The sequence below is a fragment of the Ctenopharyngodon idella genome, chromosome 17 (assembly GCF_019924925.1).
Source record: "Ctenopharyngodon idella isolate HZGC_01 chromosome 17, HZGC01, whole genome shotgun sequence".
NCBI classification, from domain to species: Eukaryota; Metazoa; Chordata; class Actinopteri; order Cypriniformes; family Xenocyprididae; genus Ctenopharyngodon; species Ctenopharyngodon idella.
Genome location: NC_067236.1, coordinates 33,597,129 through 33,624,023, shown reverse-complemented (window position 1 = coordinate 33,624,023; position 26,895 = coordinate 33,597,129). Strand labels below are relative to the sequence as shown.

The window sequence follows — 26,895 nt, the reverse complement described above, 5'->3', positions numbered from 1 at the left end:
CAGTGAAATGTACCGAATACAAATAAATAAAGCTCAACTGAGACATTCACATTGTTGAAAATAAATAATCATATTCCTAGCATTAGGATCCTTTGAAAGGTAATGTTATTTTAGTCCTGTATCGCTCTTCTCTCCTCCTCATCTCACTAACGCACCAGTGGGCGGGGCTAATGCTGCAGTGATGAAGTAGGCGTTGATTTCTTCTGTGGAGGCGGAGTTTCACCTATCTATAGAGACATTCCAGGATCAGTCGTTCTCTGGGTCTGGTGTCAATAAAAGCTTTTATTGGAGTAACAAGGAAGTTTTCAGTTCTGAAACTTACAGGATATTCTTATAGTACGATGACCTCTTATATATCAAAAGCTCAAGGAAAAGTTGATTTCTCAGTTCATGATCCCTTTAAGAACTGTTCACTGAGAGGTTCTTTAGGGAACCAAAAATGGTTCTATGGCATCACTGTGAAAAACCCCGTTAGGAACCTTTTTTAAAGAGTGTATGGAAATCAAGTACGTGAGGATGTAACTTTAGCAACGAGTGCTTTTCCTTAGCTTATCGAAGACAAAACTTGAGTAGCCTTATTTTTTATCACTTTATTATGCATTTATATATCTTAAGTATATCGCAAAAAGTTTTGTTTAAAAAGCTTGTGTTTTAGATAGCTGGTGTAAAAGTCATTCAATAATTCACTGGTCAAAGTCACTGGGCACCAATTATGAGAACACAAACAGCAAACTCGTGAACATCAAAACAGTGTTTCATGGCTTTATAAAAACTATAAATTACAGTATGTGAGTACGGCCTCTTTTAAAACTCTAAAGTGCCATTCATATAAACAAGCTTTTGTGTATAAAACACAAGATGCAAGGCAGACATGTTTTTATAAGTTGAACTTCTTTTAAAGTTGCTTTAGTCTTTTCTTCTTTATTGTGCCAAATATCCGAACGAAACGCTTCAAGAACAAATGTAGGGCGGGGCTTGATTTTGTCTGTGAGGAATTGATTGGATGGTTGTGGTTTGCTATTGGTGGATCTCATGTGAGTGACAGGTTGCCCCGCCCTCGTCATCAGAGAGAAGAGATGCTGCAAGAGGGAGGAGAAGATATTCTGATTCAAGATTACGAGAAATAAAAAATGATGTGCACCGATAACTCATTTAGAATAAACTGCAATATTCCATTAAAAAAATCAGAATGGTCAATATTGACTTTAACTTGAGCACTGCGTTCTTAGAACATGATGCAGCAAAAGATGCAAGTGCAAGCAACTGTCAAACACATCCGTCTAGACTAGAGCATATTTACTTAGAAAGCCAGAGGAAAAATGGGTCAGTAGAGTGCAAAAATGCGTTCTGTTTGAACGGTCACTGAACAGTTCTTCTGTGTAAATAAATATCTGGGGAGGATAAACGCTGCCTTTTACTCCATTTCTTTATAAAACAAATTCAAGCACATTAATCAGTGAAATTGCATTTAATCACTGATAAGAGAGAGAAAATGTTGCATGTCCTTGTGCCTTTAATATATAAATATTACTATTAACTGTTTGATATATAAATGTTATATATAATCCACCCCATAATTCATATTATAGCACACACTGATAAAGTCATAGTAAAAAACAGTAAATATAGTAACACCATCACAATCATGGATATTGCTGTCCTCAGAGGGCAAGACTGATAACACAGCAGATCAGATGGATGAGGACATGTGCATACATGCATGTGATGTTTCCACTCATCTAAACAGAAGAAATGCAGCACAAGAATACTCTACTGAAATGATAAGACAATCCACTTATCCAAATTAACACAGGGACATTAATTTTATTGTTATAATATTATGCAATATTAGAGTTATTATTGGATCTGGTTTGCACAAACACTGGGCAGACGAGCAGGACAAAGAATCTTACGCACAATATGCACATTTTCTCACAAAAATAATACTAAAATAAATAATATTTAATACTATATAGTCCAAGCTGAACAGACATGGCAAGATGAATGAAATGCACACATCATAATGTATCTGACATCCTGAAAATCAGAAAGAGGATTTAAAAAACAGCACTAATGCATTTCATCAGGTGAACTTACCTGCTCTTATGATTTCAAAGGACTCTCAGTGACACCTGTCAATCAAATTTTAGGGCATTTACTGACATTGCAGGCCCTTTGATGAATGTTAAACATGCAGAGAAAAACTCCTCCAGGACTTTTTAATGGGGTGGTAAAAATCCTTGGGTTGGTAACCTTAAAAATGATCTATTTCTGCTTCATCTAACCCATAACAATTATTCCGTTGATGTAACCTAATTTGTCAGACTGATATCCACAATTTTCACGGATAACACAATGACCCAGTGTGCACATTCTTCCAGGGAGGATGCTCAAGACTTTTGGTTCGCATATATTGTTTTAATGAGCTACATTTACAAATGAGGTTGTGTTTTGTATGATTTTGAAGTCTATAATGTCATCAAGTAATGGCAGCATCCACCTTTTCAGGTGCTCTGAGTTTGGCTCACTTATGCAGTGCACCAACTTTTTTTTTTTTTTTTTTTACATTTCAAACATTTTTGAAAAAGAATAATTTGTATTGATACTGATAAAGTGTATACTGTTTAATGCAATGTAAGTTGCTTTAAAGGGGTGGTTGATTATGATTTGACTTTTTTAACTTTAGTTAGTGTGTAATGTTGCTGTTTGATCATAAACAACATCTGCAAAGTTACGACGCTCAAAGTTCAATGCAAAGGGAGATATTTTCTTTTACAGAAATCACTTTTTAAGGACTACAACAAACGGCTGGTAGGGACTACAACGAGCTTCTTCCCGGGTTAGTGACATCACAAACCCCAACATTTACATAAACCCCGCCCCCGAGAACACACAACAAAGGGGGTGAGGCCATGTTGGGCTGCTTTAGAGAAGAGGAAGAGTTGTTGTAGTAGAGTGTTGTTGTCATGCCGTCATTTTACGCCGGACTGCTTCACAAACGAGGGTCAGTTCAACGCTGGATTTGCACAAAAGATTAACATGACGGCACATGCTAGTCGATGAGTTGAATCAACTCCACAGCAACTACACAAATTTATCTACTAACCATTCAGAAACGTCTAAAAGTTGTAACTTCTTCCTGAGTCTCTCCATCAGTGTCGACTCCGGTTTGAACAATGTAAGGCTGAACACCGTTACTGACAATCCTCATTTTGGCTGCGTGAGATTCTCCAGCTTTGTTGTTGTTGAGCGACCGAAGCGTGAGCTGTTAAAGCTCCGCCCTCTTCTGGAAAGGGGGCGGGAGCAGTAGCTAATTTGCATTTAAAGGGACACACACAAAAACTGCGTGTTTTTGCTCACACCCAAATAGGGGCAAATTTGACAAGCTATAATAAATGATCTGTGGGGTATTTTGAGCTGAAACTTCACAGACACATTCTGGAGACACCAGAGACTTATATTACATCTTGTGAAAGGGGCATTATAGGTCCCCTTTGAATGTAAATGCCAACCTTCTCTATTAGAAATCTCATGCAGTCTTGTTAGCTCAACTACTCAAGAACACTCAGCTGTGTTCTTATTGGCTGTGATGTCATTCAGAAAAAATTCTTGTCATGCTAGGTCACAATATGACACATGTTAACTGTAAGATATTGAGATGTGAGTATAGAACACAACACAGGGTGTGTATGCTTGTATTTGATATGGACAGGGTGGGGATTTCATGTAAATGAGATAATTGCAGAACACTCGCATGCTGACGGTGTCACGCTGAACTTATGGATGGGAGTGAGGGGATGGATATTAGTTTTAGCACTACTGCACTGAAGGCATGAGATGTTATATCCTCAGACACATTTCTCAATTACCGGCTCTGAAATGAAATACAACCCCTGTGACCCCATGGCTTTGTAGCACACTAGTAAATAACAAAAATCATATTTCTCATCGTCACTCTAAACACTTTCATCAAGAGTCCTGTTTCACTGTTCATAGCTGGATTAAACTCTTATGGTGTGTTCAAGTCATGTCGGAAAGAGTATATTTATGAGTTGAACGCACATAAACGCCACCAAAAAAAGTCGTAAATACGAGTGGGAAGCTCAGGATTTTCTTTAAGCCCTGATCTTTACGAATTGAGGGTGTGGCAGCGAGAAACATGGCGGAATATCACAATACTTATAGGTATTTTCACTTATATTTACAACAAAATATGCTATTTGCCTGCACAAAATATGATAGCATTGTAATACGATAAAGTTTACAGTGACTTCCTAAATTAATTAAAAACATAAAAAAGCAAAACACACCTCATGCACATTCTTTGTTCTTCATTTTCTAGAAGTAGAGATTAAAAAGCTTGCTGTATTTTTGTGTAGTTAATTAAGAGAAGGTACACCGCCATCTTGTTCCGACGAAAGTCACTTGAATGCACCTGATGTCGTAAACACGACTTCCCAACCTGTAATTACAAACTTCACCATTAATGTCAATCTTATGGAAAAGTCTTATGTCTGTAGTTACACTAATCTCATTTGGACAGATGCAGAAAGCCGGGGCCACACTGCAGCTTATTCAGAATATTCTGCTCATGGATCTCTAGTTTATAAGTGCCTCAAGCTAAGATTTGATGGCACTAACCTTGCAAACTTTAGCAAATCCAGTGAAAAAAAGCCACACATACACAAAACCACATACATTGGGTGGCTTCAAAATTGTGTTAAGATGATATTTAGTGCATTCACAACGCTTCACTTTTTCCACATTTTGTTATGTTACAGCCTCAATCCAAAAGGGATTAAATTCACTATTCACAAAATTCTACAAACAATACCCAATAATGACAACGTGAAAGAAGTTTGTTTGAAATCTTTGCAAATCTATTAAAAATAAAAAACGAAAAAATCACATGTACATAAGTATTCACAGCCTTTGCCATGACTCTCAAAACTGAGCTCAGGTGCATCTCCTGTTTCCACTGATCATCCTTGAGATGTTTCTACAACTTGATTGGAGTCCACCTGTGGTAAATTCAGTTGATTGGACATGATTTGGAAAGGCACACACCTGTCTATATAAGGTCCCACAGTTAACAGTGCATGTCAGAGCAGAAACCAAGCCATGAAGTCCAAGGAATTGTCTGTAGACCTCCGAGACAGGATTGTACGAGGCACAGATCTGGGAAGGGTACAGAAGGTCCCAATGAGCACAGTGGCCTCCATCATCCGTAAATGGAAGTTTGGAACCACCAGGACTCTTTCTAGAGTGGGCCGCCCGGCCAAACTGAGTGATCGGGGGAGAAGGGCCTTAGTCAGGGAGGTGACCAAGAACCCGATGGTCACTCTGACAGAGCTCCAGCGTTTCTCTGTGGAGAGAGGAGAACCTTCCAGAAGAACAACCATCTCTGCAGCACTCCATCAATCAGGCCTGTATGGTAGAGTGGCCAGATGGAAGCCACTCCTCAGTAAAAGGCCCATGACAGCCTGTCTGGAGGACTCTCAGACCATGAGAAACAAAATTCTCGGGTTTGATCAAACAAAGACTGAACTCTTTGGCCTGAATAGCAAGCGTCATGTCTGGAGGAAACCAGGCACCACTCATCACCTGGCCAATGCCATCCCTACAGTGAAGCATGGTGGCGGCAGCATCATGCTGTGGGGATGTTTTTCAGTGCAGGAACTGGGACACTAGTCAGGATCGAGGGAAAGATGAATGCAGCAATGTACTGAGACATCCTTGATGAAAACCTGCTCTGGACATCAGACTGGGGTGAAGGTTCATCTTCCAACAGGACAACGACCCTAAGCACACAGCCAAGATAACAAAGGAGTGGCTACGGGACAACTCTGTGAATGTCCTTGAGTGGCGCAGCTAAAGCCCAGACTTGAACCCGATTGAACATCTCTGGAGAGATCTGAAAATGGCTGTGCACCGACGCTCCCCATCCAACCTGATGGAGCTTGAGAGATCCTGCAAAGAAGAATGGGAGAAACTGCCCAAAAATAGGTGTGCCAAGCTTGTAGCATCATACTCAAAAAGACTTGACGCTGTAATTCGTGCCAAAGGTGCTTCAACAAAGTATTGAGCAAAGGCTGTGAATACTTGTGTACATGTGATTTTTTTTCGTTTTTTATTTTTAATATATTTGCAAAGATTTCAAACAAACTTCTTTCACGTTGTCATTATGGTGTATTGTTTGTAGAATTTTGAGGAAAATAGTGAATTTAATCCCTTTTGGAATGAGGCTGTAACATAACAAAATGTGAAGCGCTGTGAATACTTTCCGGATGCACTGTACATATATGCCATCTTAAATATATTTCATCACATACAATGAAAGAGTAAGAAAAGCAGTCATAGCTGGAGGCTAATGAGAGCTCTGTAATCTGCTCTGTATGAAAGGTGTTTATTTGGCTCTGGATTTGGTGTTGTGCGAAATTCCCTTATATGGAGATGGGTTGGGTGTGTTTTATGCAAATGACTAACCGTGGACATACGGTCGCTCATTTAGAATACTCCAAATTCATTAACATTAGTATGAGGTTAAAGGATTAGTTGTCTTTAGAATTAAAATTTCCTGATAATTTACTCTCCCTCATGTCATCCAAGATGTTTATGTCTTTCTTTCTTCAGTCGAAAAGAAAGTCTTGCACGCATTACGTAATCACATTGGAAAGGTCACGCGTGACGTAGGTGGAAGTACCGCAGTAGGGCGAAAAACTCATTTTCTCCTCCAACTTAAAAATCGTCCGACATCGTTGTTTTACCTTTTTTTGTAAAGGCCGTTTGACTTAGTCTTTGCACGTTCTCTTTGTAAACACTGATCGGTACTTCCACCTACGTCACGCGTGACCTTTCCAACGTGATTATGTCATGCGTGGTGCATCGCAGAGCAGTGCAAGACGAGCATTTGTGGTTAAAAAGTATATCATTTTTATTTTTTTTAGAAAATGTCCGATGGTTTCTCTAGATAAGACCCTTATTCCTCGTCTGGGATCGTGTAGAGCTCTTTGAAGCTGCACTGAAACTTTAGTTTTAGGTCAGTGTGGATCATGCCATCTGAGAATAATGCAGTTGTAATTCTTTATTTCCTTCCTCATCAGCTTGGTATTGCTATTGGCTTCTTGATCCCGCCCGTTCTGGTGCCCAACGTGGATGACATCAGTGAACTGGCTCAACACATCAGCGTCATGTTCTACATCACCGCCGGTGTGGCCAGCCTCATCTTTGTGCTGGTTGTGTTCGGTGAGCACATCCACTCCAGCTCTCACTGAACAGTAAAGTGCAGCATAAATGAAATTCTAACATGACTGATGCAGTGCTGCATTATTATTATTATTATTATTTGGCATGTAAAATCCATGGATAAAACCTCCTCTGCTCTTTAACATACAAACATTGTGTCATCAACTTCTGTTTATGGAGGCCCAAACCTGCAAAAACTATAAATAAATAATTGTAGTAAAATAAATAAAGGAAAAAACAAATACAGCCCTTTTTTAATTGTTTAATCCTGAATTTATTTTTATTTTAGTGTGTGCTTGATTACTCTTGATTGGTTTTGTAGGTCATAGCCATATCTCCTGTAAACCATCACTGGCGCTTCACAAAACTCATTGATGTTTTAGGAGAGTTTTATGCTGGTGTTTTAAATTTAGATCATGTTAACTTGAGTTTAGTTCATTGTGGGAACCAAAAAAAGGGAACGATCTTGAACAAAGTGTTCATCAGCTCATTCCTTTATTCTGAAGGGCCCTTTAAAGTGGCCGGTTTTGAGCACTTTGTTTCGGAGCGACCCCTCAATATGGCGGCCATGATTGTTTTTACTCCGAAGTGCCCTTCAGAGGTGGATTTATCCCGGTTGGAACACAGCCCCTGTGTTTACTATGAACTACAAAGCAGCAAAGAAAACATGTTTGGAACATTCTCAATAAATGTTGCTACAACAATGTTGCTTTCTCAATATCTGTTGTAATATCTTCTTTGTCATTTATTCCTTTATTTACCTGTTATTTTATTTATTTATAATTTCTGCAGGTGTCTGTTTTTTTGGGGCCTCATATCTGCTTATACAAAGTCATTTGTGTCATTATTGAAACAGTGAATGACATGGTTTAGTGTTGACATTCTTAGAGGAAACATGAGTAGAACAAATTTCTGTGTAAATCATTCAATAAATCCATTCAACAATCTACAGAAGTGGTGTTTACAAGCAATTTACTGCTCACGTATAATGAACCAGGCTCATTGTTTTTGCCCTGTCATTATCCATGATTGTAATAATTTGTCAGTTTTTGTCTCAAAGTAAACAGGCTCATGTTGAGTGACAAAAATGTTCATATCTGGTTTAATGATTTACTTTTGTGTGGTTAATTCATGGGTTTGAATGACTATGCTTTAGTGTTCCAGGAAAAACCTGAAACCCCTCCGTCTCCGGCTCAGGTGGAGCTCAGAGACATGCCCACGGGACAGAACTCATACACGGCTTCAATCTCAAGACTTTTCCGCAACAAGCCCTTCATCCTCCTCCTTATCAGCTATGGTACACACCGCTGATTCTTATTCTTATTCTTAACTTAAAGCACATTCTACCTTTGCAACTTTATCAGCATAATCGGAAATGTCCTGTTGATATATTTCTGCATTTTAATTACGTTTATTTTAATACAATTAATTTAATATATTAAAGGCATTCTGTGACACCTTTGTTAGTTTTCTGAGGCCCGTAGCATGTCACATTCTGTTATAATACTGATTATAATAACTGTAAGACAACTAACTAGTTTTTGGACCTGAGCTAATGGCCTGATGAAAGATAAATTTATGTCAGACAGATACAGAAATAATTGCCAGTCACCCTACACTTTTCCCATCCATTACTTTCATTCATGCATGCAAATGTGGAAGATCGGAAACGCAAGCTCATGCAAAGCTTTGCATCTCGTGATTTTGGATTTTTTGACTTATCATTATTTTTTATGTGTTGAATTTATTTACATATAAAGTAAATTATGCATAATTACCAGTTACTAAACCTAACCCTAATCTTAACCCTATAGTAAGTACATTTTGTTAATCAATATGCTATTACTCAATACTTATTTGTTTAACTAAAAATTAGCAATAAAACAAAAAACAACAATAAAAAGACCATTTCATACCAGCACATGTCATGTTGTTACAGGCTGACTGTCCTACAGGGGAATGTTATTGTCAGATTTTAAAATTGATGTCAAAGGTTATGAGCGTTTATTCCTTCCAGTTACTGAACCTGTCAACAGGCCCAGGAGGAACTTATGCTTTATTTGGGTTGACTTTCACATTCACATTTAATTTACCTTCAATGTGAAGTCTGTCATTTCTGCGACACTAGCATCACTAAAACTAGAATTGCAAAAATAATGACTGTTTTCAGACAGGTTTCTCAAATGCTTCCCCCATCTGCCATTAGTCGGACAAATAAATAGTCATAACCCAAACAAACAGCAGCGGAGTCCATGCCATTTTGTCTGGCCCAGTTTGGCTGCTCAAATGAACAGATTGCAGTTGTTTTTCAATTGCACGCCTTTAAATGTAACCATCAAAGTGTCATCATTCCACCTAATTTTAATCCTGTGATTCGTGTTTATTTAAAAGCATGTTTGTCCCTGTCTTTGTTTCCCAGGACTGAATGTTGGATGTTTTTACGCCGTTTCCACGCTGTTGAACAGGATGATAATAGAGCATTACCCTGTGAGTTCATGCTGTCCTGATCATCCTCTTCCACATACACACAGCAGCAGTAGCTCTACTTCTAAATGATGCATACACTAACAAAAAGCATCATGGTATTACCATGTTAATTTTGGAGATGGTGCCATTGTAACAGCATGGTATTTTTTGAAATACACTGGACTACATGTCATGGTATATGATTATGGCAGCTGTTCAGTACTCTTGTATATGTAAGGTATAATTCACGGCTAGGTGTGCATTACAAGATTTTAATGCAAGACGTGGAGACAAAAAAAACACCTAATGCGAAGCGTCACAAATGTTATTTTAACTCTTCCAGTCAACTTTTGCACTGCTAACATCAATAACAGCTTTAACTTTTTGGCAAGTAACCATGGAATAAGCGGGATAATCCAAAGCTAGCTTTGCATTTCACGATTTTAATGCACTTCTTTTGCCTCCACGTCATGCATTAAAATCATGTAATGCACACCTGTGTAATATCTCTTACATAAACCAAATCGTATGTATGGTAAGTATTGTAGTTTTATCATCTGAAGGAATCACTGCACCATAGCACTGCCATAGTACTTTTTCCCTTTTTCCTTTTGGTGCATCCTTTTTTTATTTGCCGAAAATGTATAATTTATTCACTGTGAAGGGCTTTTCAGTTTCTGAATCATTCATGTTCAAGTGATCAGACTAAACACATGGCTACCTTGGACTGAAGTGCATGAGAACATGGTCTTACAGGCTGATATATAAAAGATATCTCAGATATCATTATTGTCTGAAGCACAGGGTGAAGAGGTGAATGCTGGGAGAATTGGTTTGACACTTGTCATTGCTGGCGTGGTGGGCTCTCTGATCTGTGGAATCTGGCTAGACAAGACCAAGACTTATAAGTAAGTGATGCATTCTCTATTATTCCATTTTTCCCCTGAGGTCTACATATTATGATAGCAAAGCTCCAGAAACAGTCATATTTTAGTTTTTAATGCAGCTGCTTGAGTTTGTGTTCTGATACATTTTTTGAGTGGCATTGCATGTGCGTTTTCCTTTAGTAATTAACATAAAATGTCCAGACATTTAAGATCCACAGATGATTTAAATCTTAATAGAATACACTGTAAAAATAATTTGTAAATGTATTGTTCAGGTGCAGGTTGATGAAGGAGAAGCGTAGAGATGAGAATCTGAGCAGCATTTTTAATAAAATATACAAGAATGGTACAGGCAAACACTAACGTAACATAGACAATAACCAAAAACTAACTGAGGAAACTGAGGAGTATAAATACACAGAGTAATGATGAACTAAACAAGAAACAGGTGACAAACCAAATCAGTAACTATAACAACAAATGAGAACATACTTAGTAACCAAGGAAACGAGATGTTGTGTCATGTGTCTGACTGGCCAACGTATAGATATGGTGATGTAGCATAGCGCATCACCGATTCCATAAATAGATGCCAGAAATGCGCGTTGACAGATTCTAATTGTCTGAAGACGCACAGGCTTAACTGAGGTGTTTCAATGCGACACTACAGCATCTCGTTCCCTTCTTGTGGAATCGGTTTACATATACATAACCGAACTTCGACACTGCGTCATGCCGTTGGCGCTATGGAAACTTCAATACCAATGTTGCCACGCCCAGGGTAGTTAACTGGGTTCACATCACGCTCTTCACACCATCATACAATGAGTTGCCATTTCAGCACACACAGCTTCCTAGTGGAAGGAGCTCTAGAATTTAGGATTGTTTCAGTGACTTCAGCTAAAAGACCAGAATCTATGAACTGGTGCCCCTCAGGGGCCAGACCCAAAGCTTCCAGAGATGAAACATCGTCCCCTGCACTCGAGAGAGAAGATCTCTCCGGATCAGGATCTCCTAGGGCAGGGGAGTGTCCAACCCTGCTCCTGGAGGGCTACCGTCCTGCAGATTTCAGTTTCAACCCTGCTCCAACACACCTGTCTGTAATTATCAAGCAGCCCTGAACACCATGATTAGCTGGTTCAGGCATGTTTGATTCGGGTTGGAGCTAAAATCTGCAGGGCGGTAGCCCTCTAGGACCAGGGTTGGACACCCCTGTCCTAGGGGATGCCGTCCAGGAGAGACACTAGGTCCACAAACCAAATTCGGGCTGGCCAGAATAGAGCCACTAGAAGAAGGTGAACTCAGTCCTGGCAAACCCTTGCTAGATCCATTTCCGCGCCACCGTATCTCTGCATATGGACTCCACTACTTGGGAGTCTACATACCTTGGGTCTCAGCCCCTGCCTCAATGGTATGTCTGCCCCCATGTATATATGCCCCAGAATGTAAACTGCTCTCAGAGAAAAGCCTGAAAAGGGGGCTTGAACACAGTTCACCCTGAAAATTGCTGTTAGAGACTATCGTAGTGTTGTCTGTGTGGACCAGCACATAGTAGCCCCTCAGCTGTGGAAGGAAGTATTTCAGAGCTAGAAACACCACCCTCATCTCGAGGCAAATTATGTGCCAGGATAGATGAGGTTCCCCCCAAAGGCCACAGGCTGGTCGGCCATTGAGAGCTGCACCCTAGCCCGTGAGAGTGCCGTCTGTTGTGAGAGACTTGCAATGACAACACGCCCTAGTGCCAGGCCCTAGAATCTTCCAAAGTTAAAGAGCACACAGCCCTTGGCTCATGACTCTTATATATCTGGAAGGATGATTCAGAGGATGAAAACCTCTGCTCTTGAGCCAGAACTGGAAAGGTCTTTGAATTTTGAATATTTAAAACTGAAAGCCTTTGAATTTTTAAAACTGAAAGCTCCTGTCCTAGCTTGATGTCTCTTACAGTGGTTAGGATCAAATCTGCACGTGCAGGAGACAGATGTGCCTGTATCATAGTTGAGTCCCACTTTATTCACAGAAAAGTGGTTCTTTGTTTGGGAGAAAGTACACTCTTCTTGGGATTTAACCTGAGTCCCAGATGCTTCATATGAGCAAGCACAACATCTCGATGCCGTGCCGCTAACTCCTCCGATTGAGCTAGTATAAGCAAATCATCCATATAGTTCAGTACACGGATACCCTGCAGTCACAGAGGAGCCAGAGCAGCTTCCATATATTTGGTGAATGTACGTGAGGACAAGGCTAGGCCGAAAGGAAGAACTCGATATTGGTATGCTTCGCCCCCAAAAGCAAACCTGAGAAACTTCCTGTGTTCTTGCAGAATCTCAAAGTAAGCATCCTTTAGATCCACTGTCACAAACCAATCCTCAAATTGGATTTGTGACACTATGAGTTTGAGGGTAAGCATCTTGAACCTGTATGTCTGAAAGAGTAAGTTTCAGGCCCCTCAGATTTAAATCAGTTGCAGCCCTACATCCATTTTGGGCAAAATAAAGTGCCAGCTGTAGAAACTGGAAGGGGTACATACATGGGAAGCTTCCACCTCCTGAATCACCAGACGTGGCAGTGTAAGTAGAGACACCCCAGAAAGCCCAGAAGAAAATCAGGCACACAATGTCATGGTGTGCACAAAGGGGACACTCTCAGGGACTGGGGCCCAAAGGCATCAGGATTTTATTTTGGCTGCCCTCACAGAGATCACCGTCATATATGATATCCCCTTAGGCAGGTGAGACTGAGTGGACCTCCTGAGAGCAGAGGGCAAATGTGGCTTCTCGAGCCTCCCCTTTCTTTGTGAGAAAGCCACACTTGCCCTCTGCTCTATCTCCTGGAGCTGGGCCCCGGTTGAGAACGGCTGGTAGAAGCCACTTGCTTCTGGACACAGAGATATTAGCTCCTTGAATGCCGCTGACTGATGTTGCGCCTCCTGATACCTGTCGACGACAGTATTTACTGTGTCGCCAAACAAGCCGGAGGGGAAAATCAGGCATCAGGAAGAAAGGCCTTGTCTTTTTCTTCAATCCCCGTGAGGTTGAACCACAGATGCCACTCTGTGGCAACCATGGCAGCCATAGAATGGCCGATGGCGTGGGGCATTTGCTTGGCTGCTCGAAGGGTGAGATCTGTGGCTCGGCAGAGTTCTTGAACCGCCTCAGGCTCTAATCCCTCTCTGTGATCCAACTGCTTTAGCAGGTCAGCCTGGTATGCCTGCAGAACCGTCATGGTGTGCAGGGATGCACCAGCCTGACCTGCTGCTGCATATGCCTTACCCACTAAGTTTGATGTTACTCTGCAGAGCTTTCTACCACTGTAGAGTGTGTTGATGAGGCCTGAGCATGCACCCGAGTATGGATTCTTCCAAAATCTCGACACCTCGGTCAGGGAAAAATGGGCGATGGCAGCGGGGAGGCTGCACTTGTGCAGAAGTGAGGAAACGGTTATCAAGTTTTGAGAACACAACCTCTTGCCACTGATTTGGCCAAAAATATTTTTTAACTTGGATAGCAACCTCTCAAAGTCAGATGCAGAAAGCATGAGTTCCTCATTCTGGTCTGAAGAATTTGCAGAGTGAGCTTCAAGATCCAGAACAGCAGAGAGCGTGAGATATTTTCTCCCATTTAAAACTCCGCCTCTGTTAACTCAACTTGTGAACCCCATGACCAAAGTCACTGCGCTGCCTCAGCAGCAGATGGACCAAAGCAGCAAGGTGCAGGAGCTCGACCCTCATCCCTCGAGAAAAGGGCCAAGTGGGATTGGAGCTTGCTGATGGTGAAATGATGAAAATGTTCACAGTCAGCCCCCTCGAGGACTGACCTTGCATGCTCCTCACCCATACACATAATGCACAATTGATGTGAGTCGCCCGTCGTTATAAAGAGGGGGCACGGTGTCACTCATTTTCTGTATCTCAATCCTCCCATTCATACAACTTCGAAAATAATTTTTTACAGTGTAGATCTTTGATAGACTGACTTTTTTCCCTAGGCTTTTCCTAAATTGTTAAAACTCTTAACTTTGACTTATGTCGAGCAGCCGAATGCCTGTAATGCGCTTTGCTCTATAATAGACCCTCTGTTTCTTCTAATCACATCATGAGTGAGAGGATTTACCAGGACAGATCAGCAGTTACAGGGTTTATTACTCATGCTGACCTTGATTCAAAAATGTGCCAATGGGTTTATAACTCTCTCTGGTCTTTACATTCGGTGACTCTGTGATTTAAAAAATTACCCTCAATCCTAAATATGTGCTTACAGCCTTGCAGGGTACCATAGTGATTCATTGTTAGCATTATTTCAACCTCGTCACAGTAAGCTTGGACTGAATTTATTTGAAATTTGAGTAGATAACTGAATGAATTCTGATTGTATCATTCCACATCATAAAACAGGCCAATCTTTCAGTCAATCATTGTGTGAACTATGATTTCCCCAATTGTCCTCAAAGCATAAAGAACTGCAAAATACATTGGCACTTGGGAGGAGAATGTACCTTGAAATGAAAAAAGCCCAAGACCACTAATCACCTTCACTGTGACACAAACAAAACTAAACAACATTAACAAGAGCTAAAACCTCTATTAATTCTAAATGACAGCTATTTACACACACCCATACATATTTAATTTATTCAAGAGCAATTTATTCAAAATTTTCCCCTAGCCACAATGCTCAGTAGAAGATTTATGAAGGTTTTTTTTCAATTCAACCATATATTACACCAGTCAGTGTACTATAAAAGGCAGTGCAGGATTTGTCGTGTCGCTTGCCAAAATGGAGTGAAGAGAGGCGAGAATTGGGTGTTTTTGAATTGCTGATTTTGAGAACATGTAAGCTCCCAATGCAAGCAAAATGCATGTAAATAATAAATGTTTTACAGGGTCAGATTGTACAGCACTAAAACTGAACAAGTGAGAGCAATTTGAATATCCTTTAAGACATGAGCTTTGAGGTAGAAGCGACATTGACCTCATGTAGAAACTTTCCTGTCTGTACACTGAAAAAATTGGTAACCTAAGATATTAACATCTAAATTAACTGTTTATATTTAAGTAAAAATATATCATTTAACATCACTAAACCAACATATACCCAGCTAACAGGGAACTTTCTCAGAACTTTGGCTAACATTATAGGAAGTTTCTCTCAAATTTATTTAGAGAACATTCAGAAATAATGTTTCGATAACTTAATGGGAACGCTGGCAAAACATTCTTAGAACATATTTTTGTTAGCTGGGTACACATTAATTTATGCCAACAAAAGTAACTGTATAGGATAAATCAGGTAGAAATAGCTCTTTAAGAGAACAATTTCAGGTTACCATATTTTACAGTGTAGAATATTGATTAGCGTATGTGTTCTGCTCTCTGTTTTCAGAGTTATCATCCTCTTGATATTATTAGTTGGTGTTTGTAATAAAACAGGATGTTGCTCATATATTTTGTCTGTGAATGCATTCTTTCTGTGTCCATTATGGAGGCTCTTCACTTTAGTTATCTCTCTTATCTCTTGTGAAGCGCTGGTTTAAAAACTGCCCATTCAATGAGCACACATCATCCTGGCACTTGTAATCGGCTCAGAGTCGTCTGTTTGAGTCAGAATTGCCCCAGGCAGATCCTAACAGCAGCGGGGCCGTTTTCTCACGCGTGGTTGTACAGAATGGTGCTTCTTCATAATACGTTGTTTATTCAGAGGGAGCTAAAGCTATAAAAGATCTACTTACATGCACAGGAATCTTGTTTTTCTATTGAGTCAGGTTATTATTATTAAATACATGGTTTTCCTAGAAATATGTGTGGATTCACGCTGGTCTTCAGGCATGAGACAAAACATTTTCCATAACTTAATTTTACAACAGGGGTGTCAAACTCAGTTCCTGGAAGGCCATAGTCCTGCAGAGTTTAGTTCCAACCATTCTCCAACACACATACCTGAAGTTTTCAAATAAGCCTGATGGACTTGATTAGCTGGATTAGGGTTGAAGCTGACCCCTGCAGGGCTCCAGGAACTGAGTTTAACACCCTTGCTTTATAATAAGGTCAGATATGTTAACATTAGTTGTTCCATATCTGTCACTCACTCGATCTTGTGTCGATGTAGTGATACTAGGGCTCGCCCTTGGGAGCCCCAACACCTCTAATACTCCAGAAAGGCCAGTGAATTTGTATGCCACTCCCTCAGGCATTCAGGTGTAAAAGGAGATGGCTTGCTCCACTCATTTACATTTGTTCTTTGGAGCTGAGAAGACGTGTCTGTGATTCTCTCTCCATTCACCTCTGCCTAGAAGCTTCGATATGGCACATTTCAGCAGTTATTTCTCCCACATGCACCATTAAGCGCAAGAGAGTTCCCTAGGGTGCTTCAACGAGCAGCTAAAAAGTACATTTTTATAAGAGAATATTCTCTAACAAGACAATTGCTCCATGAAAGAAAAATTTATTTTAAAAAAGAGCAACACTGATGAAAAATGTCTTTTTAAAGATACCATTTCATCAGTGTATTTCTGGATGCGGTCAACACCTGTCGCCCATGATCACTGCATCAGTTATTTGGGCCAGGCCCATGCTGAAGCAGTTTTCATCGATGGTACATGCAATCACTGTGAGAGCATGGCCATCAGAATATTGTGGTCAGGACTTAAGGAGAAAGTCACCTCAGTTGATCCCCATCCCAGTCCTTTTGCAGGCATGCACAAGGCTGCAGCGGCAATCACTCAGGGTGACTGGGGAATTCTAATGGAAAAGTTCCCGCTGGGTTAATCCACATGTGCTTCCCATTCCCCAGCATGTTCATTCCTGCAGGTTGAGTTGGTCAATGAGAAAGGTGGTTCACCCTCCAGTGAATTTAATTTCTCATTCAGCACAACTCAGGATGAGGATGAGCTGTCAATCGTAGCATCGTAAGGTGAGCTTTTGCCTTTCGACACTGCAGATCCCCCTGGGTCTTCACTATCAGGTGTGATTGTGCAGACTGAGTCTAACGCTGAGATGACTGCTCTGCTATGATACCTCCCCCCTGCCCTGAGTGTTCGCGGTTAGATGATTGGCTTTTAGGCTCGGAACGCTGCTCATAGCCGCAGTCCGCCCCAGGTTCCTTCCTTCCCAAAGGTACAAGAGGTGCTCACAAAGCCATGGAAGGCACTTTTTACTCCAAGAACAGTAAAAGCTTTGCGGGTTCTTCTGCCCTCACCACCCTCGATGGCGGGGCGGCCAGGTGGTACTCCAACATTCCCCATGTTGAGCGTGACTGAGACAGATTAGACACATAATTATTTGTTTTAATCTATGGAACTACTCCTGAAATGCAGCTAACACTAGGCCTCTGGTTAACATATTAACAAAGACAAATCAAGATAAGACTGGTTCCACTGAAACAATTTCAGAGGCTCCAGGAGCATATGGCCTCCTCAGCTGTGGTTACATCACTCGTGTTGAGACCACTTCAGCACTGGCTTCAGACTCCATCCCCAGGTGGTCCAGCTGATCTGGAGTCGATTAGATGAATCACAGTTAGATCTGTTTGCTTGCCAGGCATCCTCCCACTGCCCTCTATGGTATTCCCTGACCGAAGCTCCACTCGGCAAGGATTCTCCACTCCAGCACACAGCTGGCCCCGGGCACTGCTCAAATATGCATTCCCTCCAGTGCGCCTGATTGCACAGGAGGACGGAGAGCAAGTCTTGCTGCTTGTGCCCTACTGGCCCAGCCAGAGTTAGTTCTCTGAGCTTACACTCCTCACAACAGCCCCTCCTTGGTGAATTCTCCTGAGGAAGGACTTCCTTGCTTAGGGGCAGGGCACAATCTGGCACCCGCGCCCAGACCTCTGGAACCTCCACATCTGGCCCATGAACGGGATCTGGAAGACCCGGGTAGCCTTATCGCCAGCGGTGATAGACACCATCACACTGCGAGGCAGCTGTATGTCTTGGAGTGACGCTATCGGATCTGTACTTTCTTTCCTGCAGAAAAGTTTGACAAGGCGGTTATTCCCCTCCACATTCAAGGTGTATGTGGCCGGTGTGTCATCATGATGCAGTGGACGGCGCCTCCCTGACAGACATCTGTAGAGCGGCGGGTTGGGCTACACCCAATATTTTTGTGAGTTTTTATAATCTCCAAATTTATTGGTTAGTTGTATCACTTGCACTCAGTGCCTTTTCCGTCTCTGAGGTGATAATGTGCGCTTTTTTGTCCATATGAGTTCCCCATGTCAGGCGAACCCTGGACGCCCTCCTATTCTCCAGTATACATTGGTAGCTCATTTTGGCGGAGGAATTTCACTACCAGGCCCATTATTCATGGTGTGCCCCTTTTCAGGTGAGCCCTTGTACTTGGGCTAAGTGCTCCATATGTGCTGATTCCCTAATGGTAATCCCATATGATGAATTTTCCACTGTTCGGTTTCTTTGTCGGTAAACCCCGTGTCTTCCCCTGGGCAGAGTCTCGCTCTGACACCAGTCACTGTGGGTGTAGAGTTTATCCCTTCTCAGGCAGAACCTATCACAAAGACTTCTTTCCATATGTGGCACTTCCCACTAGGTAAGTCCATGTGATGTATTCTCCACTATTAACCCCTGCTTTCTACATAGAAAAAAGAACACTTTTTCCAGCGCACACTCCTGGTCTACACAGCTGTAAGATTTTGTCTTACCCGCCGAAAAAACAAAAAAGAAATTTCTGAAAGTGACTTATACCCATACTCGTGGTACGGCGATCTACTGAGCAAACCACATCCTTTTATACCCTTATGCCCGGGGGAGTGGCATGCAAATTCCACTCGCCAATTTTCATTGGCCCTTTCTGAAGTATCAGAGGTGTTTGGGGCTCCCAAGGGTGACCTCTAGTGTCACAACATCGACACAACATCTCGTTCCCTACATCAGGGAACAGAAGTTACAATAGTAACCAAGACGTTAAAGCATTAACTATCATTAACTATGAGGAATATACAGTATTTATTAATTTTTGATAATATTGCTTAAAATACAACTATTTATTGTAAGATCATGTTAGCTCACTTCCATTAAATAATATTAACAGATACAACTTTTTTTGTTGTTTATTCATTTTAACTAATGCAGTTAAATAATGTTAACAAATGGAACTTAATTGTAAAGTTTTATTCTTAACTTTTCCACTTTAATATTCATTAAATGTAGAATGGTTTTTAAAACAAATGTACCATTTTGTTTGATTTTCTCCATATTTGAATAAAATGAAGGCATTAAATCATCACTCACTCCACTGGAAACCAGCTATTCTCATAACTAAATACTTACTCAAGACATTACTCAATGTAGATGAAAATATTTATTACAGAAATATATATACATGTATTTTAAGTAACATTACTGCTATCCTGACATGAAAAACAGGTTCATTTTGAAAACTGTACCTCATCTTTAAGGTTTTTCAGCTGTGTTCCTACTTCTTGTCAACATTGTCAGATATGAAACATTTGTAAAATCAGGAAATATCAAAGTCATTCTTCATCTTAACTTTGACATTGCCTATTTGTTCTTATTTAACCATAGGTGTGCATATATATTGGGTCACAACCATGATACTATATATCATCTCACACAAACTGTAAAGAAATTGTTTGGGATTATTTTTTTCCCCTAATAATATATGACGAATCACTGCCGAGATTAAAGATCAAACCATGCCAATGAACATGTTTTGTAAATGGCATTATCACTATTGGATTTCATTTTGTAGGACTATTTATACTGTCACGTGCAGAATATGATCCTTTGTGCACAGGGTTATTGTCATGCTGGAACAGCTGCTGCAACAAAGCTGGAACGATAAAATTTTCTTGTATGTGTAGATGAATCTTTGTTCTCACAGAAATGACTGGAATAGCCAAACTGGTTATCTTCCTCTTTGTCTTGCCAGGCAGACGACTCTCTCAGTTTATCTGCTGTCATTTGTGGGGATGGTGATCTACACCTTCACCCTGAACCTGGGTCATCTGTGGGTCGTGTTCCTCACATCCGGAGCGCTGGGGTAAGAGCTGCAACATGCATTGGGCACAATTGTGTTGGGACTTTTAAGGCACACTTAAAGTCGGCATGAAACGGAAGTTGCTATTGTGTCGTATATCAGAGTGAAGCGGCTTCAGGAACAAGAACAAATGTAGGGCGGGGCTTGATTTTGTCTGTGGAGAATTGATTGGATGGTTGTGGTTTGCGATTGGTGGATCTCATGTGAGTGACAGGTTAATTAGCACAAGTGCACTTTTCAAGCAAAACAATTGACAATAAAAAGTGTGTTAGTAATTGAAATGATAAAAAAGCAAACATATCTTGAGACTTTGTGGTTGCCAAATGTTATTGAGACATTTTAAAGCCTCATTTACACAAACAGGGAGTATTTGGGAGTGTTGTTGGTGCTGGTGGTGTTTCGGTTACAGTGCAATTACACAAATAATATTAATTAACTACATGTACTTACTGTAGGATCATGGTTAGAATTTGGGTTAGGGTTAGTTAGTAATTATGCATAATTTACTGTTCTTATTTCTACAGTGAGTACATATAACATGTGTAACTGTCTCGTTAAAATAATGTTTTATCAAATATTAACATTCTGGAGTGGAAAGAGTTTGTGTCTCATTGTGTTTAGAGAAAAGTTAAACTTTTCTCAGTTTTATCACTGGATATGATCATCACATTTCTTCCACTCTGACCAAAGTGCACATGCACAGCTATTAAAAACACACTTTCACAACATGTCCATTTCCCACTTTTAAACCTGTTAAGCCTACTGTATCATGTTTGAAACACAAAGGCCTCAAAATGATCAAAACTTTGCTGTTGAAGGATTAGTTCACTTTAAAATGAACATTTCCCCATGATTTACACACCCTCAAGCCATCCTAGGTGTATATGACTTTCTTCTTTCTGATGTCTAAGTATAAAGTATATGTGTAAGTATAACGGGCAAACTAAAGGACTACCATAAAATTTGGGATCTTTTAATAAATTCCCTGGAAAATAACCAAATATCGACACAGGCAATGTTAGATACCTCTCACTCTACTGATTGATACATGTATGTTGTGCTTTTGTATTTGAAATATGTGGATATGTCTGTCTTAGCCTTTGTATAATAACTTGTTTACCCATGTAATTGAATTTTTGAATGCTTTGGGGGTGGGGGGATAGGGACCACCTTCCGTATTCAACTTAGGAAAAATGTCCCGTCAGTTACACTTTTGTCATAAGCTGAATAGGGAAGGCGTAGGATGTAGCCTAAGTGTTTTGAGCTGCAAGAGGCGTTACACTTTCTTTGTAAGTTGAATACGGAAGGTGGTCTGGTGGAAGCTAGATATTTTACTTTATAACTTGTTAAATATGGATATTTTTCTTACACAAACGCATCGCTTCCGCTTCAGTATCTACTAACTGATGCATGCTAACCAGCCATTTCTACACAGAATGCCCAAAAAGTAATGATTCTTCAGCTCTTCTGTTCTCTCACCGCAGGTTCTTCATGACGGGTTATCTGCCGCTGGGCTTTGAGTTTGCAGTGGAGCTCACGTACCCAGAGTCTGAGGGAACATCGTCAGGACTGCTCAACTGCTCAGCACAGGTCATGCGTCCACTCTTTGCTTCTATGGTGTTTTCAGACCTGTAGATTGTTAGCTTTGGTCCAAAACAGTGACTTAAATTGTAACAAAGTTGCATTTTCTTCTTAGTTCAGGTTGCTTTCACAAGGTAACATTTCCAAAATGTGTTTATGCAAGTCACATCTAAATCCATGATTCAAAGTTTAGTTCATTAGTCTTATGTTTTAGCTCATGTTTGTAGCTTTGAGCTCATCTATATGCTAGTGTACTATAACATTAAGGTTACCAAAAATAAGGTTGACATCATCTAGCTCTCTATGATTGATCAATATTGTTTCATTAATCTGAAAACGGTGTAAATGTCAAATGGAACATGAATTATAATGGAACTGACCAAAACTACAGCCAACTTTATGAGCATCTACTTCCAGTAATGAGGAACAGAAGACACTGAGATACGTTTACGGCACATGAGAGATATGCACATGCTCATGCTCTTACTGCTGTGTGCAGATGTTTGGAATCGCATTCACCATCATTCAAGGCAAAATCATCAATCACTTCAGCACACTGGCCGGCAACATCTTCCTCTGTGTGTTCCTCTTCATCGGCTCCATCATGACAGGTAGAAACTCATCATGTGACCACTAACAGCTGCACATGTGATGTTTTATTACAGATAGAGCATGACTTCAGCTGGTTGCGTCACAGTGGCACACGTAAACATGCAGCTCATCGTTTTCTACACACTGAAAAGTGAAACGGCTATACAACAATGACAAAACACAAAAACATTCAAATAAATACTTAATACATTCATTTAATGATGATGTGTGTGAAATTAAAAGACTTTCTTGCATCCCACTTTAATGTCAACTACTATATAAGAAAGCCATTTGTAGATTGATTTCCCTGAAAATTGTTAATCATTGTGACCCGACCAGCCAGACACAACAACACCAGCTCTGAGAGAAACCTGTTGAAAAAAAAAATCAGGTTATGCTTTTTTTAAGGTGTCCTGGTTACAGTGTAATTATACATGTAAGTGCTGAGTAATATTAATTAACAATATGTACTTATAAGGGTTAGTGTTAGGGTTTGGTGATAGTTGCATGTAATTGTGCACAATTTACTGTTATTACTATGTGTATCATAACAAGGACACTGTAAAATAAAGTGTTATCGAATATCAATAATTCTGGTGATGCTATATAGTTGTGAAAATTGCATAGACATCTGTCTACAGTAATTTGATGAGTTTCTACCAAGTGACAGAAGGAGAGATTTATTGGACACATAGCCGTTGATATCAACAACAAAAGAAATGGGAAGTTTTCTCCCTTTTAAATGTTTATTAGTCTATTTATATATCTCACTCCCATCTGGGTCATGGCACCAAATGTATCCGGTCCTACATGACCTGATCCAAGCGGGATTCGAACTGGCGTCTCTGGCATCAAAGGCAGGCGTGCTAACAAGGACGCTAAAGACAGCAGTTTCTAGTGCGCCTCTTGAGGCCAGGGGAGTGAGGCTTACACGCACAGCTCTTACTAGCTGGCCTCTGTTACACTCACCTCCCTAAACCTCACTCCCATCCGGGTCACGGCACCAAATGTAACCGGTTCTACTCAACCCGCTCCGAGCGGGATTTGAACCAGCGACTCCGGCATGACAGGTGGGTGCGCTAACAAGGACGCTAAAGACTGCTGTCTCTAGTATCAGTCGCTTGTGCGCCTCTTGAGGCCAGGGGAGCGAGACTTACACGCACAGCTCTTACTAGCTGGCCTCTGTTACACTCACCCCCCTAACCCTCACTCCCATCCGAGTCACAACAAAAAATGTAACCAGTCCTACCTGACCCGCTCCGAACGGGATTCGAACCGGAGTCTCAGGCATGGGAAGTGGGCGCGTTAACAAGGAAGCTAAAGGCCGTACCTAAAGGACGCTAGCGCACCTCTTGAGGCCAGGGGAGTGAGGTTCACACGCACAGCTCTGACTAGCTCTCCTCTGTTACACTTGCATTGATCTGTTTTGTTTTCATCTGAACGGCCCTTCTGTTGAGAACTACTGCTTTCAAGTATCTTGGATTATCATGAACTATGATACATGAATAAGGATATTATTCAGCACCATGCTACATATCAAAGTACCAGACCTGACATCATATTACCATGATACCACTATGGTCATTTGGATTGATATTAATAGTTGATTATTGTTGATTATTGCTTGATATTCCTGTAGCTTAAACAGTAGAGCAGTGACACTAGCAATGCCAAGGTCATGGGTTTGATTCCCAGGGAATGCATGAACTGATAAAGTGTAGGAAGCTGTGATGGATAAAAGTGTCTGTCAAATGCATACATGTGAATGCAAATGAACTGTAAAAGAGAATGTTTCACGTGACAACTTTTCAATGATCTGACTTTGTTTCTCTGTCTCACAGTGACTATAAAATCTGACCTGCGGCGACAGAAGGCCAACCAAAAGTCTCAGGCAGAGATAAACGCTGTAAGTATGTTATAATTGGACTTTAGCACAAGAAATAATGCAGTGTTTAAACTTTAATTTATCACTAAAACAGTAAAAGCTGAAAACGGTCTGATCTGCCTGAAGAGGCCCTTATGATCGGGTTCCTCTGTATGATCTGATGCTCCATCTGTTTGAAAAAGAAAAGGTGCAGCACATCCAAGACGTTATGTCAAGGATTGAGGTTATAAAACATAATATGGGTTTTTAATGGCATTTTATATAAATTACAATAGCCTCGTTTCCATTACAGATTTGTGCAAAACTTTTGCGATATTTTCTAAAAGTCAATAAAAAACTATTGCGAAATGACGGCATTTCCATTAACCGATGTTATGCGCCTAAAACTCTCGCGATAAGTCATTTTCTAAAAGATACTTCTTTCTGAGAGCTTTATTTGGAGCGTAATATTTGCACTTCTCCCTCATAAATGCTTCCCTGGGTGCTTTTCAATACTCCAATTGATGTTTCCTCATTTCTTCGCTCCTCCATCCTCCGGCCTGTGATCTGGAAACCGTTTTTTTTCTTAATTCTATAAATGCCATTTCAATTCTGTAAATTCACAGAGAAAGCTTCCTGAGGAGCTATGCGAGGATGCACAGGTGCAGAGACATCTAATAATATTAGTTTCTGGTATGTTAATTTCAATTGTTAATAGATGAATACTATCAGTATTCAATGTCAAACTTCAAAAACATTAGATCGCTCGAGGCTCGAGCACAGCTGACCCTCGAGGGATCAAGAATATTCCAATAGCCTATACAAATAAGATTTCCTTAGATTACCCCATCCTCGTTTTCTTATTTTGCATCCTCTCATTTCATCTATGGGGGTGAAGCTGAGGTGCGAGGAAAGAGATGCATAAATAAGAAAAGAAAAGCACCCCTTGTCTCGTCTTCTGTACAAACATACCACGCTATCTTTGAAGAATGATGATGTGACTGTACGTCAGGTGACCTGTAAATGCGAAAAAAATGTTTCCATTGCAGTTTTGCGAAATATTCCTTTTTCGAATTGCCTGAAAAACCACCTCATGCAAGCGTAAACTTTTTTGTGATATATATGGGAGTTTTTGCGAAATTGACGTGTTTCCATTGAGCGCATTTTCAATTCGCAGTTTCAGTTTGCGCAATTTAGCCGCGTTGCCATTACCCTTTAATGTCAGATTGTCCTGTACCAAACCAGGAAGGCTGTTAGCACATTATGATTGATAGGATGTCCAAAATACACATTAAATGCTGTTAAACCAGGCAAACCAATTCAATATGATGATTTTAAGCTCTCCATTTAGTTAAATGAACTCTGAAGGATGTTGTGGTTAGAGAATCTACAGGAGACTAGGAGTGCCACTATAAAATAAAATTAAGGTATAAATTATCAGTGTTTTTTATTTTATTTATTGTAAATAAATATTTAATTTTTTAAATAACAAATAAATAATGTAATTCAAATCTAAGAATGTAGTTAAATGTAACTAAAATAATAGTCATTTTTTATTTAACTTTGAAATGGACTTAGACTGGAACTATCTCTCAGGACTGGAGTCTGGCTGTTTTTACCAACATTACTGAAGCTCTTGAATACAGACACTACTGAGATCAACATACACAGCACACGTCAACTGACATTCTGTTCCAAAACCTAGTGAGCTGTCTACATAGGGCGCTTCTGACGCAACGTCTGTTCCAGAAAGCATTCTGGATAATGAAGCTGTCGTAGTCACTTATGAGTTTACATCTTGGTGAGCAGCCGTCTATAAAAGATGACAATACACAAATCAGGGTGGAAAATCAAGAAAAAGAAAAAAAAGACATGCAAACACAAATGAACAGAACAAAAAAACTCAATGGGGCCATCTGGTGGTTATATAGGGAGTGGCGTGGTGAAGTGGTTAGAGCTCATGGCTGGTGACAACAAGGCTGCTGGTTTGATCCAATAACCATTGGGGCTTGATCAAGACTATTAGCTTGTATATTTTTTCTTTAGATAACAGTGTCTCTGTCTGTCTGTTCTGATCGGTTATGGACAGCAGGAGAAAACTATGCTAAATTAATACAATACTGTATATTAACCATAAAATTGTACACGAGACATGGTGATGGTAAAAAAAAGGGTTTTTGCATTCACTTCGCTGACAGAGTTCTCTCGCTAAACTTTCGTGATGGTAATAATACAAGGTGGGACGTAAAATG

General features: G+C 40.4%; 1 protein-coding gene across 2 annotated transcripts in view; it reads left to right on the top strand.

Moving 5' to 3' along the window:
- flvcr2a (FLVCR heme transporter 2a) overlaps nucleotides 1-26,895 on the top strand; it is a 32,216-nt gene that overhangs the window by 2,387 nt on the left and 2,934 nt on the right. Inside the window, exons 2-9 of one of the 2 annotated variants that reach the window (XM_051866918.1) lie at nucleotides 7,104-7,245; nucleotides 8,402-8,542; nucleotides 9,665-9,732; nucleotides 10,516-10,619; nucleotides 20,500-20,610; nucleotides 22,092-22,197; nucleotides 22,688-22,799; nucleotides 24,621-24,685. In XM_051866918.1, coding sequence (XP_051722878.1) covers nucleotides 7,104-7,245; nucleotides 8,402-8,542; nucleotides 9,665-9,732; nucleotides 10,516-10,619; nucleotides 20,500-20,610; nucleotides 22,092-22,197; nucleotides 22,688-22,799; nucleotides 24,621-24,685 — 849 coding nt within the window. Of the gene's footprint in view, nucleotides 1-7,052; nucleotides 7,246-8,401; nucleotides 8,543-9,664; nucleotides 9,733-10,515; nucleotides 10,620-20,499; nucleotides 20,611-22,091; nucleotides 22,198-22,687; nucleotides 22,800-24,620; nucleotides 24,686-26,895 lie in introns of those variants that run through there. The other variant, XM_051866919.1, reaches the window with a different exon arrangement.